The sequence below is a fragment of the Zingiber officinale genome, chromosome 8A (genome assembly GCF_018446385.1).
Source record: "Zingiber officinale cultivar Zhangliang chromosome 8A, Zo_v1.1, whole genome shotgun sequence".
In the NCBI taxonomy this organism is placed as follows: domain Eukaryota; kingdom Viridiplantae; phylum Streptophyta; class Magnoliopsida; order Zingiberales; family Zingiberaceae; genus Zingiber; species Zingiber officinale.
This window is the reverse complement of record NC_056000.1, coordinates 138,515,713-138,536,855: the sequence shown is the minus strand read 5'-3', so window position 1 is coordinate 138,536,855 and position 21,143 is coordinate 138,515,713. Positions and strand designations below refer to the sequence as shown.

The window sequence follows — 21,143 nt, the reverse complement described above, 5'->3', positions numbered from 1 at the left end:
AATTTTTATAAAAATTTACAAGAAGAAATCTTCTTATAAAATTTACAAGCTCTCTTTCCTAAAGTATGAGTTAAAAAAGGAAAGTTCTAAAAATTAAAACCATGTTTTAAAATTTAAAACTTCTCTTATAAAATTTCCTTTTTTAACATGATGATAGAAAATTTTAATTTTAAAACTTATCTCCCCTTTTTTTTTCTTAAACCATGAGGATGGTTAAAAAAGGAAAGTTTTAAAACTCTTAAAACTCTCTATTAAAACATGTGGCCAAATTCAAATAAGGAACGTTTTTAAAATTAAAATCTCTCTTTTAAAACTTATAATTTTCTTCAAAGAGAAGATTTTAAAAATTCAAAACAACCCTCCTATTTGAATTATTCTTGGCCGGCCCCTACAAGCTTGGTCACCAAGCAATAGGGCCGGCCCCTATAAGAGGATGTGGCCAGCCATTGCTTGGTCACCAAGCAATAGTCCGGCCCCCTTCTTGGACACCAAGAAGAGTCTTACATTTGGATGGACTTGAGGCTATAATGAGGCTACGACAGGGATCTAGAGGAGAAATTGATTTTGACCTTCCGATGAGCTTGAGTATCCCATGTTCGCCCCAAACACACAACTCAAGTTCATCGATAATAACTCATTCCGCTAGAGAGTTATTATCGCACTACCGCACCAATCCCAAATTACATAATGGACTCATTTTTATTATGAGTGTGTTAGTCTCCCTGTGTTTAAGATTACGAATGTCCACTAATTAAGTAAGTTACTGACAACTCACTTAATTAATATCTAGCTCCAAGAGTAGTACCACTCAACTTCATTGTCATGTTGGACTAAGTCCACCTGCAGGATTTAACATGGCAATCCTTATGAGCTCCTCTTGGGGACATTCTCAACCTAGATAACTAGGACACAGATTCCTTCTATAATCAACAACACACAATATAAGTAATATCATTTCCCAACTTATCGGGCATATTGATTTATCAAGTTAAACCTCACCCTTTAATAAATCAAAGAAATAAATATTAAATATATGTGCTTGTTATTATATTAGGATTAAGAGCACACACTTCCATAATAACTAAGGTATTTAGTTCTTTTATAAAGTCAGTACAAAAAGAATTTACCTAAAGTGATCCTACTCAATACACTTAGAGTGTACCAGTGTAATTTATTAATCAAGATAAATTAATACTTAATTACACTACGACTATTCCGATGATTTGTTCCTTTCCATCTTAGTCGTGAGCAACTGTTTATAATTTATAGAGAACTGATAACATGATCTTCTGAGTGTGACACCACACTCCATGTTATCTACTATATAAATTAATTGAACAATTACATTTAATAAATAAATGTAAATATTGACCAATGTGATTCTTTTATTTCAAAATAAATGTTTACAAAAGATAAGCTTTTAAGTATACACTCTAACAGAAAGGACATGGTCACATGGAGGTTATTACAACAACCTTGAATAGGATGCATCCTTTGTTCTTCTCTCCAACATGTATGCCCTTCAAGTTCTTTTCCTATATCAGGGAGGGAGGTTCTAAGGTATATTTAATCATGATCATTCTATCTCTTGTCATCTACTTTACTTTATCATTTTCTCCGTTTATTTCTCTGCTTTATATTATTTGAGGCTCCATAATAACTTAGGCATTAGAATTACCTCATCAAGGTGGGGTAACTCTTGTTAAGTCCTCTGATGACTAAGATTTGATCACATCTCGCTTGAAGTTGATTTGAAGAATTTGACTAGATTCAACCAAAGTTAATAGAAAAAAGTTCCATGAGATTTGATCCACCCCTAGTCCCTCGGTAATGCTGTCTCAAGGCTTGGATAGGCAGATCTCTTAGTGCATATAAAATCATCATTTGATCCTCCAATACTCCTTTGTAGACGGACATATGAAAAATAACTACCTGGCCTATCTATAGAAAGTGATCAGTTTATTTTCAAGATAATTCAATCAGTCTCTAATTGGGAGGCTGCCTCCTCAAACCTCCAAATGGTAATTTAAAGGACTTAAAATATCTACATTGGTTATCCTATTCACAAATTTTATCTTAAATTTTAAATAGAATAGTTAAAAAAATTTCATTAATTACCCTATCCATTTCCTAAATTTTAAATTTATAAATAGTGTTTATTTAAATTTAGAGAATAGATTTCATTCCTTAACTATTATAGAAGAGAGAGAAAGAATAGTGAATCTGATATTAGTGAAAAATGGATACTTAAATTTAATAAAGTAATTTTTTTACCTTAAATTATATATTTTGGATAAAAAAAATTAATGTGGATATTCTGAGTTGTAGGTAAGTCTTACATTTGTACTGGAAATTTATTTTTTAAAAATTTGTTATAAATTATAAATGTTTTGAGTAGAATATTGGTATTTTTATTTAAAAAATATTTTGAAACAAATTATTATATGTTTTAAAAAATATCTGGCTTTAAAGATTGGCTCTCTGGAGGAAAAAAAAATTTAGTAAAAATAATTAAGTAGATGTTTGTGTCAAATCAATTATAGTTTAAGTCAAATTATATCATTCAATTAATTTGAACAATATATATAATCTTTTTAAAATTAAATTTCCATTCGCTTGACCTGAGTCCACTTCAAAAGCAAAGTTTGATCAATTGAGAAAAGTCAGTGTAACATTTAAGAACAAAATTACAAAAAAAATGGAAAAAAAAAGTCTCTTAGGGGAGGAAAAACAAACAAAACATACAAAATTATGATTGAGATATTAAGTTGGGACATCTTACCCTCTTTATAATTACATGTTTTTGATAGTTTGTTCAGATGGAGCATACAAAATGTAACAGTTGTTTGTTGTAGTCGACTGTTAGTATATTATCAATCTATTGATATGCAATTTGGGAATTTAGAAAAGTTAATTACATGATTAAGTAAATTATTGTAGAAAATATAACATATCAATTTGATTTGTAAAAATAGAGCGTGATATTAAATAAATAGGCGAGTCAACCCACAATGGAGATTACGGGTTAGGCGAGTCAGTTTATAAGTCTATCAAAAAAATTTTAAAAAAAATAGAAAAGGTTAAAAAATTTAAGTTTGAATTATGGTTTAGGCAAGTCAAAACCTAAGAGCCCATTGAGTTTTTCATTTAAATTTTAAATTTTGAAGAAAAAAATTCTCAACTCGTAAGCCATTCTGAGCCTATCACAGGTTGACCAACCTAAACCTGTCACCCATGTGGATTGACCTGTTTTGATCCATATAAAAATAAATTGATAAAATTTTAATCCATTTATTTAAATTAATTATTTAATGGAACGGGTCAATCCAATGTACTCAACAGTTCTACACCTCTTGATAATAATTTACAGTTAACTAAACATCTAAAACAAATCTTTTATAACACCACTTTATCCATTTCAGAAATTCATAAAAATAAATTTAAAATTTTGAAAAACAAATATTAAAACTTTGTAAACACATTCGTTATATGCCATTTAAACTTTAAAATTTAAACTTTTAATGAAATAACATTTTTAATTTAATTTGTGAAATTAACCAAATTTATAAAAGTTTTTAAAAATATACCAAAATGTGTTAAACCATTTATTTTGCATTTCTTAAGTTTGAAAACATTAACTATCTTTCAAAACTTATATTTGATTTTCAAATAAATTTTTAATCATGGAGTAAAAGTGAAGCCGTCATCTTAGCATCAGAGTGACCTCATACTCTATGAAATATGATAAATCATGGGGGCATTTGTTGTAGTACAACATACTCCAAGATCTATTAGAATAACCACCCACCAACTAGGCTATAAATTTTTAATATGATTATGAAATCAAGTATCCATTTATCAATATGCTGGTGTTTTCTATGATTAGTTAATAATTTTGTGTGATGTACACCAATTTCAAGCCTCCCTTCTCCTCCTCCTTCTCCTTCTCCCTTGAATTCCCCTATTCGTCTCTCACATTTTCCTTCTCTTCTCCCCAGCACTAAGATCTTGTTTATTTGAAAGGAGATAAATAAAAAAATACAGAACAATTTTCACAGGTTCCTTATTTACTTTGTAAAAAATTGAATTATTTTTCTTTTTTATATTTACTTAATGGTAGGGTTGTAAACAAGCCGAGTTGAGCTGAGCCGAGCTTTGGAGTGTTCGAGATTGTTTGATAAGGTAACCAAGCCGAGCTTAAAATGAACCAAGCTTTTGAAATGAGTGTTCAAGCTTTGGCTTGGTTTATTTTTTATAAGCTTGAGCTTGTTTGAAGCTTGGCTTGAGCTTGGTTCATTTAAATGTTATCAAGCTCTCAATTCAAGCTTGGCTTGAGTTTGGTTCGAGCTTCGCTTGAACTTGGTTTGAGCTTGGTTTGTTTAAATGTTATCAAGCTCTCAATTCAAGCTTGTATGATTGTTTGAAACTTTTAGTTGTTTGATTGGTTATTGAGTTTGATAATTTAAATTTATTTATTTATTTTATTTTATTTTATTGTTTATTTAGCATATTGAAAAGAGTTTTATTAATAAATATAGTTCGTGAACATTGTTCACGAACGTTAACGAGCTGAACACATATGTGTTCAAGCTTGTTTGTTTAGCTTAACAAGTTGTTCAGACTTGTTCATTTAATTAATCTTATGTATATTGAACGAACATAAATAAGCTCTTACCAAGCTGAACACCAAACTTGTTCACGAACGTTTGGTTCATTTACAGCCCTACTTAATGGGCAGATTGATTTACGAATCCATCTCCAAACTCGTAACTGGACCTTATGCGACCGCGAATGGTGGCCGTGCGTGACCATGGATAGCGACAACCACTTCGAATTCAATGCCACTAATGTTCTTTCTTCTGTAACGGCGATGACTGTTGCCTTCCTAGACTTGTCGGTCCTGTGGCCGGATAGAATCGAGCCGACTCTTCCCACCACCAACAGTGTCACCAAGTTCCATCCGACTCTGATCGATTTTCCTTTCGATACTTCCGCCGAATTATCACCATTCCTAATGGCACCATTCGACATTCAAAGGAAGGCCGGTGCGACGACCCCACCAGGTCACCTCATTTAGCCGCATACTACGGTTGTTCTTTCTTCGTCTTCCTTTATTTTTTTCTTCCCTTCCCATAGATTCGTTTTCCTTTTCCTTTCCCTCCTTTATTTTTTCTTCCTTTCCCATAGATTCCTTTTCCTTTTCCTTTTCCTTTCCCTAGAGATTTTTTTCTACTTCGAATTCTTTCCTTCGCCATTCCATTGTTAGTAGTAAACATAAAATAGAGACTAAAGAAATACAGATATCAAATTTGCACGAACTGCCAGCCTTGAGATCAATACATGCGCAATTCCCAAAGGGAGAGCAGGTTTTAGAATGACAAATCGGCAATTTACCAAAAGGTGCACGTGGAAATCTAAATTTATCAAAAGACGTGCATTGTTTTGGTATTTACCAAAGAGCGCACTTTTTAAAATGCATTTCCTATTTTACCCTCCTAATAATTTGACTTTTTCTACTGTTTTTCTTTTCTTCACTGTATTTCTCTCTCCTCTCTCTTCTCTGTCGGCAGAATATAGGAATAACATTAGTCAATTTTGAATCACATTTTAATACATTTGAAGAAGTTAAAATAAATAATGGACACCATATTTGGATTTCTTGCAATTTTAGAAATCCACAGGAACTAAAATGGATACAATCAGAGTTTTCTAGGTCGTTCAGTGGGTTTCGGTCAAAACCCACTGATGAACCTAGAGAGCTCCGATTGCACCCATTTCAGTTTCTATGGATTTTTAAAATTGCAAAGAGTTCAAATATGGTGTTCATTACTTATTTTGGCATTTTATAGATGTTAACAAGCAAAATCAAAGAATCGGCATAAAAGCCCACGTTAGGCCTGATTTGAGTCCATATCAGGCCCAATGTGGATTTTTTTTCCGATTCTTTAATTTTGCTTGTTAACATCTATAAAAAGCCAAAATAATTAATGGACACCATATTTGAACTCCTTACAATTTTAGAAATCCATAGAAACTGAAATGGGTACAATCGGAGCTCTCTAGGTCCATCAGTGGGTTTTGACCGAAACTCACTTATCGACCTAGAAAGCTCAGATTGCACCCATTTCAGTTTCTATGAATTTATAAAATTGCAAGGAGTTAAAATATGGTGTCCATTATTATTTTTGGCACTCCTAGTGGTGGACCAGAGATTTTGAAAAATCCTAAATCTCTCTTCTTCTTTTTTTCCTGTTTTTTTTGTTTAAGCCTAATATGAAGAAATATCATGCCCACGTTGGGCCTGATATCTCCCCATATCAGGGCCAATGTGGGCCTGATATGGGAGATATCGGGCCTAGTAACAATAAAAAATAAAAAAATAAAAAAATAAAAAAATAAAAAAATAAAAAATAAAGAAATAAAAAGAGATTTAGGGTTTTCAAAACCTCTGGTCCACCACTAGGAGTGCCAAAAATAATAATGGACATCATATTTGAACTCATTACAATTTTAGAAATTCATAGAAACTGAAATGGGTGCAATCAGAGCTTTTAGGTCGATCAGTGGGTTTCGGTCAAAACCCACTGATGGACCTAGAGAGCTCCGATTGCACCCATTTCAGTTTATATGGATTTCTAAAATTGCAAGGAGTTCAAATATGGTGTACATTATTTATTTTGGCTTTTTATAGATGTTAACAAGAAAAATCAAAGAATCGGCATAAAAGCCCACGTTGGGCCTGATATGGAATCATATCAGGCCCAACGTGGGCCTGATATCATTCCATATCAGGCCCAACGTGGGCCTGATATCATTCCATATCATGCCCATGTTGGGCCTGATTTGAGTCCATATCAGGCCCAATGTGGACTTTTTTACCGATTCTTTAATTTTGCTTGTTAACATCTATAAAAAGCCAAAATAATTAATGGACATCATATTTGAACTCCTTGCAATTTTAGAAATCCATAGAAACTGAAATGGGTACAGTCGGAGCTCTCTAGGTCCATCAGTGAGTTTTGATCGAAACTCACTTATCGACCTAGAAAGCTCAGATTGCACCCATTTCAGTTTCTATGAATTTATAAAATTGCAAGGAGTTAAAATATGGTGTACATTATTATTTTTGGCACTCCTAGTGGTGGACCAAAGGTTTTGAAAAACCCTAAATCTCTCTTTCTTTTTTTTTCCTTTTTTTTTGTTTAGGCCTGATATGAAGAGATATCATGCCCACGTTGGGCCTGATATCTCTTCATATCAGGCCCAATGTGGGCCTGATATCTCCCCATATCAGGCCCAATGTGGGCCTGATATGGGAGATATCAGGCCTGGTAACAACAAAATATAAAAAAATAAAGAAATAAAGAGAGATTTAGGGTTTTTAAAACCTTTAATCTACCACTAGGAGTACCAAAAATAATAATGGGCATCATATTTGAACTCCTTGCAATTTTAGAAATTCATAGAAACTGAAATGGGTGCAATCAGAGCTTTCTAGGTCGATCAGTGGGTTTCGGTCAAAACCCACTGATGGACCTAAAGAGCTCCGATTGCACCCATTTCAGTTTCTATGGATTTCTAAAATTGCAAGGAGTTTAAATATGGTGTACATTATTTATTTTGGCTTTTAATAGATGTTAACAAGCAAAATCAAAGAATCAACATAAAAGCCCACGTTGGGCCTGATATGGAATCATATCAGGGCCAACGTGGGCCTGATATCATTCCATATCAGGCCCAACGTGGGCTTTTATGTTGATTCTTTGATTTTACTTGTTAACATCTATTAAAAGCCAAAATAAATAATGTACACCATATTTAAACTCCTTGCAATTTTAGAAATCCATAGAAATTGAAATGGGTGCAATCGGAGCTCTCTAGATCCATCAGTGGGTTTTGACCGAAACCCACTGATCGACCTAGAAAGCTCCGATTGCACTCATTTCAGTTTCTATGAATTTCTAAAATTGCAAGGAGTTCAAATATGATGTCCATTATTATTTTTGACACTCCTAGTGGTGGACCAGAGGTTTTGAAAACCCTAAATCTCTCTTTATTTCTTTATTTTTTATTTTTTTATATTTTGTTGTTACTAGGCCTGATATCTCCCATATCAGGTCCAATGTGGGCCTGATATCATTGGGCCTGATATGGGGAGATATCTGGCCCAACGTGGGCATGATATCTCTTCGTATCAGGCCTAAACAAAAAAAAAGAAAAAAAAAGAGAGATTTAAGATTTTTCAAAACCTCTGGTCCACCACTAGGAGTGCCAAAAATAATAATGGACACTATATTTTAACTCCTTGAAATTTTAGAAATTTATAGAAACTGAAATGGGTGCAATCGGAGTTTTCTAGGTCGATTAGTGGGTTTCGATCAAAACCCACTGATGGACCTAGAGAGCTCCGATTGTACCCATTTCAGTTTATATGGATTTCTAAAATTGCAAGGAGTTCAAATATGGTGTCCATTAATTATTTTGGGTTTTTATAGATGTTAATCATGTAAAATTAAAGAATCGGCAAAAAAACCCACATTGGGCCTGATATGGACTCAAATCAGGCCCAACGTGGGCCTAATATGGAATGATATCCGGCCCACGTTGGGCCTAATATGATTCCATATCAGGCCCAACGTGGGCTTTTATGTCGATTCTTTGATTTTGCTTGTTAACATCTATAAAATACCAAAATAAATAATGGACACCATATTTGAACTTCTTGCAATTTTAGAAATACATAGAAACTGAAATGGGTACAATCGAAGCTCTCTAGGTCCATCAGTGGATTTTGACCGAAACCCACTGATCGATCTATAAAGCTCTGATTGCATCAATTTTAGTTTCTGTGGATTTCTAAAATTGCAAGGAGTCCAAATATGGTGTCCATTATTTATTTTAGCTTCTTCAAATGTATTAAAATATGATTCAAAATTAATTAATATTATTCCTATATTCTACCGACAGAGAAGAGAGAAGAGAGAGGAGAGAGAAATACAGTGAAGAAAAGAAAAATAATAAAAACAATCAAATTATTAAGAGGGTAAAATAGGAAATACATTTAAAAAATATATATTTTTTAATAAATACCAAAGTAGTATATACCTTTTAATAAATTTAAATTTCCACATGCGCCCTTTAGTAAATTGCCGAGGACAAAGTGTAGATTGCTTTAAGCCAGATACGTGCTTTAAATCTCAACGTCAGACAGATAAGCGCTTTAAATCTATTGATTGCTAAAGTAAACTAAGCAAATGCATGGATTTCTTTCTCCTATGATGATGAGATTCATCGGAAACTAAATTACAAAAATCAAGTAGATGGTTGTCATTATCCATTACAAACAATCAAATGCCGAAGAAAACAAAAGATAATGCTGGTAAATAGCAATCCTGTAGCTTTGGCATGACAAATGAGTTAAATATGTGTGGGTTCTCAGCTTTGCCGAAATGAGATTTTGAGACAATGGTAGCAGTATAGTCGACCTGGGATAGATGGGCTGAGTTTGTCAGCTTATTAAATGAATGCACTAATCGCCAAAGTTTGTTTCAACCTCGGAAACAATTGGTATAAAATTATGCCGTGGCCACTCGCGTATCATCATGGTCATCAATATTGAGTGCTTCTAGCAGCTTAGGCCAGGATTCGTGGAGTCCCCCAGGCAAATCAAACTCCAACAGCTTGCTTTGCAAACGGTAGAACTCTTCGACTGGCTGACTCTGCAGAATATAACCCAGTTGCGTAAGCTGTGCTAGATTTTCATAAAAACAAGTAGACAAATTTCTCAAGGTTTTTATTCCCCTACAACTAAAGGAAAATTGAACCGTCTAAACTTCATATGGAACTATATCTATACAAACTCAAAATGAACATCTAAAAATAGAATAAATAGAAGAGGTAATTGAGATGTTGTACTCATTAATAAGTTACAGGAAGGACATAATTGGGTACATGCGTATCAAATTACAGAAAAATAGATCAGGGAATTGAAATGTCACTATAGGTTTTTTTTTTATTTAACTTAGTTTAAAGGTAAAGAATATGTTTTGCATCAATGCAAATGTTAGAATTTGTAAAAGAATACGACATTTGTTTTCAGAAATTTTTTAGGCTTACCAACATAGAGGAACATAAAGAAAGAGAATGATTACCATTTCGTTGTAGACATGCAGTCTTTTCTTTACCACTTCTTCAGTATCATCAGCACGAGTTATCAGCTTCGACATGCATTTGGCAGGGGGAAGGAGAGGTGCCATACTCATTGCAGGCCTACCATTCTCTGCCTTAGCATTGATAGAGGCCACATTAAAATTCCCACCGCACTCGCTACATGTTCTTCTTCCAAGACACTTGTCAAGCAACACATCTTCTCTGAGCTTTAGATTCACAACCAGATCTACGTCAGTCACACCATCCAGAATTTCCTGACAACAGAGGAACACAGAAAGATGATTTCTTCAGCTATGAAGCAGAAAATTTAACCTGGCAGTAAAATGGTGCAACATGCCTATACTGCCAACTGCTGCAAGAAAAGCAAATCAGTGCATCTGAAAGAACCATAAGCACATAGCATATCAACAGTGTGTGCTAGGACAACTCAGCTCCTATCTGTTAATATTATCAAGCACAACAATGTTTATGAAGAACATTGATGACTTTACAAGTTAGCTTATAGGTCACTTTTCCAGTTATCTATGGGTACCAACATACAGCCTAGAAACTTCAAGTTAAACGGTGATTCAGTGGAAAATACAGGTTTTCATTCTTGTACATTTCTATCCCTGCAAATAATGAATAACATTTCACATAAGGCAAATTGGAAAAGCCTGTTACTGTGTGTGTGTGTGTGTGTGTGTGTGTGGGAGCCCTTTTAATTGCGGGGGAAAGCTTCTGTTCATTAAAAAATTTATGACTTGAACACAAATCTGGATTAACATTTGTAAAGAAAAGAACTCTATTCCAATATTAGAGTTCATCTCTCCAGGAAAGCTTATGGAAACCTTTATGGAGTTTGACATGAATTTTCAGATTTTTAGCGTTGATACCAAAAAGACAAGGCCGTGGCCATATCTCATAAGAAAGAAGGCTACACACTATTTATTAAAAGTAAAAAAAATAAGTATTAAATGACAGTTTCTAAAATTAAAAAGTAATAAATAAAAAGTTAAAGCAGTAACAGTTTATTTAATAAATGAAACATAAAGAAGATTAATGAAGAAAACTTATATATAATAAAAATATATTGTTATAAAATAATGAGAAAGTTTGTAATGAATGTCTAATCTCAGTGACTTTTCATGTATCCTCTTTATTAATTTATATTATATCATTACATGAGAAACTTTTTCTCCTTTACTTTTCAACACATTTTGCCATATCTCTCTCTCTATGCATGTTGAAAAAAAAATGTAAGATGAAAGGAAAAATAAAATCTCTTACATTACTCTCTCATCTTTCCGTCTCAATTTCTTTGCTAGTGTTGATTGTTTTATAACACCCGTGATGCTCTAACTTGTTCTTCAAAGAGATTTAGATTAAAAAAAAGTATTTTATTGTGACTCCAATGCCTTTTGCTTATTTCTCTGTGGTAATTAGTTAGCTTTCTATATTGCCTTGCTAATAATCTGATTATATGGTGTAGAAGTTTTCTTTTTCGTGCCAAACTTTTATGCCAGTTGACATTTTGGACAAGAATTATTTTTCATGGGTATTTAATGCTAATGAGCTTGGAGAAACAATCAAAGATGTAAATCAAGAGTCCTTGCAAACCCATGCCAAAGCAAACATTTTTCTCAGCCCTTTTTATCACCTCCACAGGGATTTGAAACTTAAGTATTTGTCATTGAAAGCTCCACTCAAATTATGGAAGAATTTAGAGGAAAGATATAACCAACAAAAAAAGACAATCCTATAGAGTATTTGTTAGTGAAAGATCCACTCAAATTATGGAAGAATATAGAGGAAAGATATAACCAACAAAAAACAATAATTCTTCCAACAGCTCATAATCGATAGGCGATTATAATTTAATCATATTTAGAATAAGTTCTCAATTGAAATTGTGTGGTGAAAATATTATTGATTCTAATTTGTTAGAGAAAACATACCTGTAGTAGCAATATCAAGAGAGAGGTTTTAGGATGTTCTGAATTCAATTTCATGCTTAAAGTAGCTGAACAAAATGATAAGTTGATGAAAAATCATAAGTCTCGACCTACTAGTACTATTCCATTTCTTGAAGTGTGAATGTGACAAATTATGATAATACAAGAACACAATCGCAGTTCTGAACATGATCCAGGAAAGAATTGCTATCGCAATAATCATGGTGGTTGATATAATTCATCTTACCACCAGAAGTGGACTAACTATGAAGTGAAACAACATAAAAGTGGATCAAGTAAGCACTCAATAAATATATATTCCAGATGTAGGATGAAAGGACATTAGTTGCATCCCTACCGTACGTTAAAACATCTTGTCAACTGTTATCAAGATTCTAAGGAAAAAAAAAGAAAAATATTAAGGTAATTTTTTATATTTGATAGAAATGTAAAATAATCCTTTAAAGAGTCTAAAGAATTTGACACATCTAGATGTTGATTTTTTAAAAAAATTCTCATTCAGCTGAATGGTTAGAAATATAGTTGATGTCATAAGTTTTATTTGTAATAATTTGTTGATTTTTTATATAAACCTGTGTTATTTCATAATTACATCGTGAGAATTAGTAGCTTTTATGACATATTTATGTAACTTTGCTAGACTTTATTTATTATTCTTTATTTATGAAAAAAGAAATATTTATGAATGTTGTTTAGTTATTCAATACTAAGTGATTTTTATTGATTCATCTTTGATTATCCTTAGTGACTTTTGGTGTTTTCTTATTCAGATTACAAATAAACAAAAGTTTATATCATCTTATAATTGCTTTGAGATAGATACATATTTATTTATTTTAATGTTTATGCCCGTGTCTAACATATGGATGTTGTTAAGTCGGTTGGATTAAAAATCCAAGATGAGGATATGTACCTTGCACATAATGCAATAGTGCACACTATACTAAAAAACATTTTCATGATATATTTGTTAGTGCAATTGGCCCTGGTCAAGGTTAACCATAGTATTGATTGAGTTTCGATATTTGAATAATATGTTTGATGCTTAATATGTTTTGGATGAGTCAAGTAGGTCAAGATTAGCTCAATAATTGGATAGTTGAGAGTGGACGAAGTTCAAATGGATCAACGTCAATCAACTATTTGGCAATATGGAGACTTCAATAAAGAGTTAGCAAAGAAAAAGACCAAGTGGGTAAAAGTCTAACAAGGAATTAGTAAAGAAAAAGACCAAATAGGTCAAGTGGGTTAAGATTGACTAAAAACTTGGCAATGGAGAAGTTCATAATTGTTGGCAATGGAACTCCAGAGGAGTCAAGGTGGGTTTAATGTTTGATGGTTGATGGAAGTGTAGACGGGACAAAGTGGACTATCTAACAGTTGATGCTACGTCTATGCAAGTCATAGAGGACTGAATGTTTGACAATAATGAAAGTATAAGTAGGTTATGGAGGATCAAAATAGAAAGTGATGAAGTGAAAACAACTAAAGGAGGATCAAATGTTTGGCAAAAACAACTAAAGGAGGATCAAATGTTTGGCAAGTGATGAAGTACTAAAAGAGTGAACTTTAGGTAGTAGAAGTTCTAGTGAGTCAAGGGTGAGCAAGTGGAAGCTCTAATAGATCTAGGTCAGTTGGATATTAGGCAACAAATGAAGACATGGTCTTTAGACATTGGAAGTTCTAAAGATGAAGAGTCTTTTGGCAAAGAAAGTCCTGATAGATTTAGGTCAACTAGATACTAAGAAAGGATGAAGTCGTGGTAAGTCGAGATTGGCTTGTACTAGGCAAATGAAGTCTCAGAGACACAGGATCTCTTGGCACCAAGGTTGAAATTAGAGTGTTAGTCGACTGATAAAAAGAAGCAATTGACTGATGAACTCTAAACTGCAAAGTTGTGGTTTGGTCGAGTTCGGGGTTACAACAATCTACTAATATGGATTTGCAGTCAATTGATCATACAATCAATTGATGGAACAGTCCAGTCAATTAAAGAATTTAAAACTATAAAGTCGTGGTTTGGTTGAATTAGTGATTTCAAACAATGAACTAAAGTGAGAGCAGTTACAATCAACTAGACAATAGTCAACTCAAGTTAATTGCCAACAAACATAATGTTTGCTTAGTCAACTACGTAGTCAACTCTGATAGAAATGTTTTTGTTCAGGTACTAGTCGATTGGTCAGTGTTGACTGGTGTGGTGCATCATCAGTTGACTAGCAATGGTAATATCAATCAACGATGCCACACCAAGGAGTCATTGAGTGTATAAAGTTGAAGAATGTTTGAATTCTGAGTCACTACAGTGAAGCAGTCGATTCCAATAGCTTTCAAACTCAGCTAGAAGTCTATAAAAACTTGTTTTATGGAGGGTTTTCGGCTAATGTTCTTGGAAGTTCTTTAGGCAAGCAATCCAAAGCTATTAAAAGACAAAGCAAAGCAAGATCTCATTTGTGTAAAATTTATTTACTTATATAATTTTCGTGCTTGTATTTTTGTATCTTCTTTGTATTGCTATAAGTGTTATTATAAGAGATTTCTCCGCTCCCAAATGGTATCCGAAGAATAGAAAAAATAACAACGATTCCGTGAGTAGATAGTGATCTACTGATGGATCATAGACTGTGGAATAGGAACCGAGAGTTCTAAACCATGTAAAAGCTAGTTTGTATATCTTTTTATGTTTTTATTTTTTATTTGTATTTCTGTTGCACACTAACATCTCGTAGACAAGCACAATCGAACAAAACAATGAAAATCAACAAATGATTATTCCTCCCCCCTTGCCACATTACTAGTCCCAACAATATTTTTTCCATTTAAATATAAAACAAGGAAAAATAATGTTAAATTTATACTGACATATAAATTTAATTGAAGGCTCTCGAAGAGTATATATTAACTAAATGGCCAAAATGTATAGCAAATGATGTGTTTTCCCCCTCTAAGTTGAATAGAAATTTATTAAATTTCAAAGATATTCATCTTAATAGATATTATTTAGACACAAAATGTGTGAAGCATTGAATATTTATATGTTTATGTTATAATTATAACAACAATCAAACCTTTATCCCACTAAATGAGGTCGTCTATATAGATTCTCCTACACCATTGGACTTGATCTTCTACTATATCATCTATATTTAAATGAATTTTATTATATTTTATCATTGCTAACCAAGCCTTTTTTGGTCTTCCTTTTCCTCGATTAATCTATGTATTTGTCACAATCTCATATCACCTAATTGGAGTATTTATTGATCACCTAAGTACATATCCACACTATCTTAAATGCATCTAAGATTTTTCCCTCAATATATGCTATCCCAACTTTCTCTTTAGTATTTGCATTTCTTATCCTATCCATCCTCATATATCCGCACATCCACCTTAACATCCTCATCTCTAACTCATTTTCTACTCATATAATTGTTTCATAGCCCAATATTCAGCTCCATATGACATAGCAAGTCTATCCGTTATTTTATAGAACTTTTCTCTAACTTTTAGAGGTACCTTATGATCACAAAGAACACTTGATACCCTCCTCTATTCCAAACTTCCTACTTGTAACTAAAGTATCTCTATCAATGCCTTTCATCCTTTTGTAAAAAGGACCCTAGATACAAAACTTTTAGTTATAGGTAATGCATCATCTCATATCCTAGCAATTGTCTTTCTACACCTATTAAAAAGGGCATGTATGACGCTCCCACCAATACAAGATCCCGAAGAAGGGTCGGACCACATTGGTCTATTTTACACAATCTCATCTTGTATTGCAAGAGGCCATTTCTTCCACTTGAAGCCATGACCTCTAGGTCATACGATGACAACTTTACCATTGCGCCAAGGCTCCCCTTCATCTTGCTATATCTATTACTAAATTAAAATTTTATATATTCAGTCTTTACTCTATTAAGCCTAAAACCTTTAATTTTCAAGTTTAAACATTTACTTTTTCAGGAATCTTATTGACCAAAACAATATATCTGTAAACAATATATACCATGGTAATTTATCTTAGATGTATCCAATGAGTTCATTTATAATTAGTATAAAAAATATAGATTTAGAACTAATCCTTAATGTAACATATGATTCGATTAATTTAACTGAAGTCTTCACTCTTGTCATTACATCATCATACATATACTTAATTGTCTCTATAAATTCTATGTTAAAAGTTCTTTTTAAAAAAAAAATCCACATAATTGCCCTTGGGGTTGTCATAATCTTTTTTCTAAGTTAATGAATATTGTGTAAGTTTTGCTTCTTTTCTCGATGCTTTCTAAGAAGATGTATAGCTATTATCGTCTACCTTTCAAGCATGAATCCAAATTAATTTTTGATCTCCTTCCTTAATTTTTTTCTATCACTTTTTCTCAAAGTTTCATGGTATGACTCGTTAGCTTAATGCCCATATAATTCACACAATTTTGTATATCTCCTTTGTTTTTATATAAGAGACTAAAGTACTTAGTAATCAATATTTTATTCATTTTCAATATCATATTGAATAACTTAGTAAGTCATTCAATACCCTACTTCTCTAGACACTTCTATATCTCTATTGGAATACCATCAAGTCCAATCGTTTTTTCATTTTTCATCCCATTCATTACATGTTTGCCTTTTGAAATTTAAATTCCCCCCCCCCCCCCAAAAAAAATAATAATTAAATTTTTATACTCCGACTTGTTTAGAAACAGTCTCTTGCAATAGCTAGGATAAGGCTACCTAGAATAGGCCCTTCCCTGGGACTGTGTATTGGCGGGAGCTTCGTGCACTAGCTGTCCTTTTTTTCTATACTTCGACCTACTTAAATTTCCTTAGCTAAGTTGGTCACCTAACCCTTCACTAAAAATTTGATGAAAATATTGATTCCATTGCTCTTTTATTTCCTTCTTTACTAGTATTCTATTAGATTCATCTTTATCATCTTTAATACAACAATATCATCTCTTCCGTTAAAATCCTCAATGTCAAATTGCATACCCTCCCTCAAGCAGCTCTTTGTCATTGCCCATGACCAAGTTGCAGCTCCACCACCTCTTCTCGAACAAATACAGCAACTCCACCCATGACCTTGCAATTTACTTTCCATCTAAGAACAAATCCCATCTTCCCAATACACATTCCCCATTCCTCAAAGAGATGAAAGGATCATCACTAACCAAGTCCAATCCATAAAACATGTCATCACTCAACACATAGGTTGATCCTGAGAAAAAACAACCACCTCTCTCCGCCTCTCTTATCCCGAGAGCAAGTGTAGGAGCCTTTAGTAAATGTGAATTACCTCCTCTAGTTATTTTGTCCACTTAGGGGATACCCTCATTTCTTAAGAAAAGAAAGAAACAAAAAATGGTGACAAGGTTGAGGTGTAGAGGTATATATAGAGTCATGGCCTTAACAACGTGTGAGCTTATTTGGGTTAAGCACCAAATAATCTAGATAGGATACGCTCTAATAAAGCTCATGAAGATCTATTGTGATAATCAAATGCAACATATAAAGCCTCATATCATATAGTTCATGAGAGAACAAGGCATATAAATATTGATTGTCACGTAATTAAAGAGAAAGTGGTGTCTAATGAAATCTTCCCTTTATTAGTTCTAACAATAAATTAGTAAATTTGTTTGCAAAATTGCTAAAAGGTATAGAGTTGAATATATTTGAAACAAATCGAGTTTTTATAATACAAATGAACTACCTTGAGATGGAGTGCTATAAATTCATACATATGTAGTTGGTAAGGATTTTATTTATGATAAGTCTGATTCATTAATAATACAAATATTATTATACGTAGGGGACTAATTACGGCATTGATTGGGAATATTTTTCCTTTCATAAAAATTATTGTGATTTGATAACATTCATAGTGACACTTTAACACGAGGCAAAAAAGAAAAGAGAACTCATAATTTCATGTCTTTATGTCGTAGAAAGCAACATCAAGATGAAGTTGTTAGAGTTTTCCCCATATTTTTTATTTATCACATTTTTAAGCATATTTTTCCTCCATTTTTTACTTTAATTTTATCGGCAAACACATTTTGATAAAACTCACTCACTTTTTTCCTCTTGTCTCACCTTTCTTTTTCACATCCTAAAGTTTCCATGCTCATCCATGTAATCATAATATATGAGACAACACACAAGCAAGGTATCAACCTAGACAAGACATTCTTTGAAGTTCTTACCTCTTAGGATACAATCCATCACCTATGTCCTCACAATATCGATGAATTGACTAACTTCTCTCTATCACTACCAGACCACTTGATCTCTTTTACGGATTCTCCATAAGCTTATGTTGTATTCCATGGCAATCTAGAAATATCTTGACCTTGTTGTAGAAGAGGTATGCCTTATAGTGATAGAGGCAAACATCCTTGGAGATCCACTTATTTGAGGGCAGCTTGTTAGACTTGAATCTCCACCACACTATAGGGAAGTCACAATGACACGAAAGGAGGTTTTAGGTATGGTCCTCTAATGGACTACAATAAAGGATATTGGGGAAGGAGGAACATTTTGAAGGGGAATAGATTGAATGATAAGAGGATATGTCATTTCCGTTGTTTCTCTCACAACAAATGAAATCCTTCAATTTTGATATTGTATCTATCATTGCAATGTTATCCTTACTAGAAAGGAGAGCATTACATTCGAGTGCATATACCCAATATAATACTTGATGAAATTCCCATGTGGAACTAAACTGATATGGCATCTTTTCTTTTTCCTCTTTCCTCAAATTCTATATATGTTTCACATGGTATAATTTGTCTTGGAGTCTTACTCGATATCTAAGTTTTTCAATAGCCTTATTATGTTAGGGAATTGCAACTTGGTTTGGTAGTCTCAAATCGGCTAACCTTCTTTTTTTAAAATCAAATTAGCAGTCGATCATCAATCTGATCATGCCCGTGGTTGGCAAAGGTTCATATTTTTCCTCAATGGAATATGCTTTTAGTATCTTAAATTGCACAACATAAAGCACCAACAGGTATCACAATCCTGTGCAGTTTACACCAAGTTTCCATCTCTAAAGGGAATCAACTCCATGCTAAAGAAGAGACAACAATGATTCAAGAGATAGATTGTGTGAAGGATCAACTCTTTGAAACAAATCTTCAATCTATCCACATAAGAGAAAACAAGCCCAGAGGACCTTAATTAACTTTAGTGTCCAAATTGGTATCTAGGACCAAACTTTGTCAATGAACTGACCAGTCAATTTGTTCTTATCCTTCAAAAGTCAGGAGGTCAAGTATAGTAAAACATAATCAATTTAACAGTTAAGACCAATTCTTGCCCACTGTATATGACGGTGTGTTAAGAGTGTAAAAGTTTAGACTTAGTCCTTTCCTAATACCTCTAAAATTTAGGGATAAATAGTCAATCACATTTAACAGTTCCATTAGAAAAAATATGCAAAAGCTCTAATGATTATATATAAAGGGAGCGTGATCTAGAGGTGTACTAAATATAAAGTCTTGTGAACTACTTACTGCTTGCTTAACTGTGCGTGGAAAACCATCGAGAATAAATCCTGATTCACCCTTTGCTGCGCCGCTTTCAAGGCGTTTTGACAGTAAATTAATAATGATCTTATCAGAAACCAATTGTCCTTGGTTAACAATTTCAGCAAGCTGCAGGCGAAGAGAAAAGATTCACAATCATACAAAAACAAAATAAAAAGGTACCATATTTGTCAATTATGACAGCATCTCCAAAAGATGTAACTTAAACTCTTCAGACAGTTGCCTAACAAGAGATCTTGAAAAGAAAAAAAGTTCCCTATTCCACATAGATTCCTGACTAAAGTACTTGCATTTGATTAACAAATATGCCTTGTGCAATTTATGATATCAGCATGGACAAGATCACCAGTTTCTTTGGCTTAAACAACCACCACTCAAAGGGCTTTCATCCACTAAGAAATAAATGGGAAGATTACCTGATTAGAGAGGGGTCCGGAGGAGGCAAGCTCCTCGCGGACGAGATCGCCAGTGGCAATATGGGGGACGCCAAGGAGCTGAGAAAGGCGACTAGCGAAGGTGCCTTTCCCAACCCCAGGACATCCGAGGAACACCCACTGGACGTTCCGATCCTCTCGTCTCCGCGGCGTCGGATCTGGGCCACTGCTGGCAGACAACCCAGCTGAGAAACGGCCAACTGGCTCCTCGGTGAGGACGGAGAACCCTCTCTTACCTGCCGAGAAGGCAGGAGATGATCCAAGGACGGCGGATCTGAGGAGACGATTGAGTGCCGCCATGGAGGAGGGATGAAACAGCAGCGGCGGCGCACAGCAGAATAGCAGGGAGAGAGAGAGATATTCCTCCGTAATATACCGAGGCGCCGAGGGATCGAGCGAAGCACGTGACATGACATGTGGTTAGACGGTCCAACACGTTGACATACGGTTTAATTGGCTTAATTAATCGACAAGTTAAGGGACACAAAGAGCCTTCTTAATTTCTCATATATTTAACTGATCGGGTGGCACCTATATAAATTTCTTTATTAGACTGTTGATGTTAAATTGATGGATAAGCATTTTTTTTAATTTATCCTGTAGATAAAAGATTTATATAGGATCGTCTCTAGAATTAATCAGTCAAATTAAATATCTAATGTAAAATAAAAAAAATCATATATGAGACAATGGTACAGTGGCAGATTGCATCATTAATTTTTTTAGGCATTTAAACGTCGAATCTAAATTTTGATTAATTAATTAATGAATTTTTTTTCACGACGATGGACCTAAGAATACTGGACTAATAAACTATTCGATACGAGTGCTTCCTCATTTGGTCATCCCAAAAATTAGTCTGCTTGATACGAGTACTTCCTAATCTGGTCATCCCAAAAATTAGTTAACGTAAATTGAATACTTGATGCTAACTAAAATTATCTCGACAGATGTAATATAGTTGGTATTCAGATGATAGACTTATTATACTGGATTAGACACGGATCGATTATGAGGGATTT

General features: G+C 33.6%; 1 protein-coding gene across 1 annotated transcript; it reads right to left on the bottom strand.

The window, feature by feature from the left end:
* Positions 1 to 9,247: 9,247 nt before the first annotated feature.
* Positions 9,248 to 20,464, bottom strand: LOC122010402 (probable adenylate kinase 1, chloroplastic). Its single transcript, XM_042566926.1, has 4 exons — positions 20,104 to 20,464; positions 19,655 to 19,795; positions 10,152 to 10,424; positions 9,248 to 9,719 (listed from the first exon to the last, which is right to left on the bottom strand). Exons 1-4 carry the CDS (start codon positions 20,419 to 20,421, stop codon positions 9,576 to 9,578), a joined length of 876 nt encoding a protein of 291 aa, XP_042422860.1. The 5' UTR covers positions 20,422 to 20,464; the 3' UTR covers positions 9,248 to 9,575.
* Between the last annotated feature and the right edge of the window lie 679 nt (positions 20,465 to 21,143).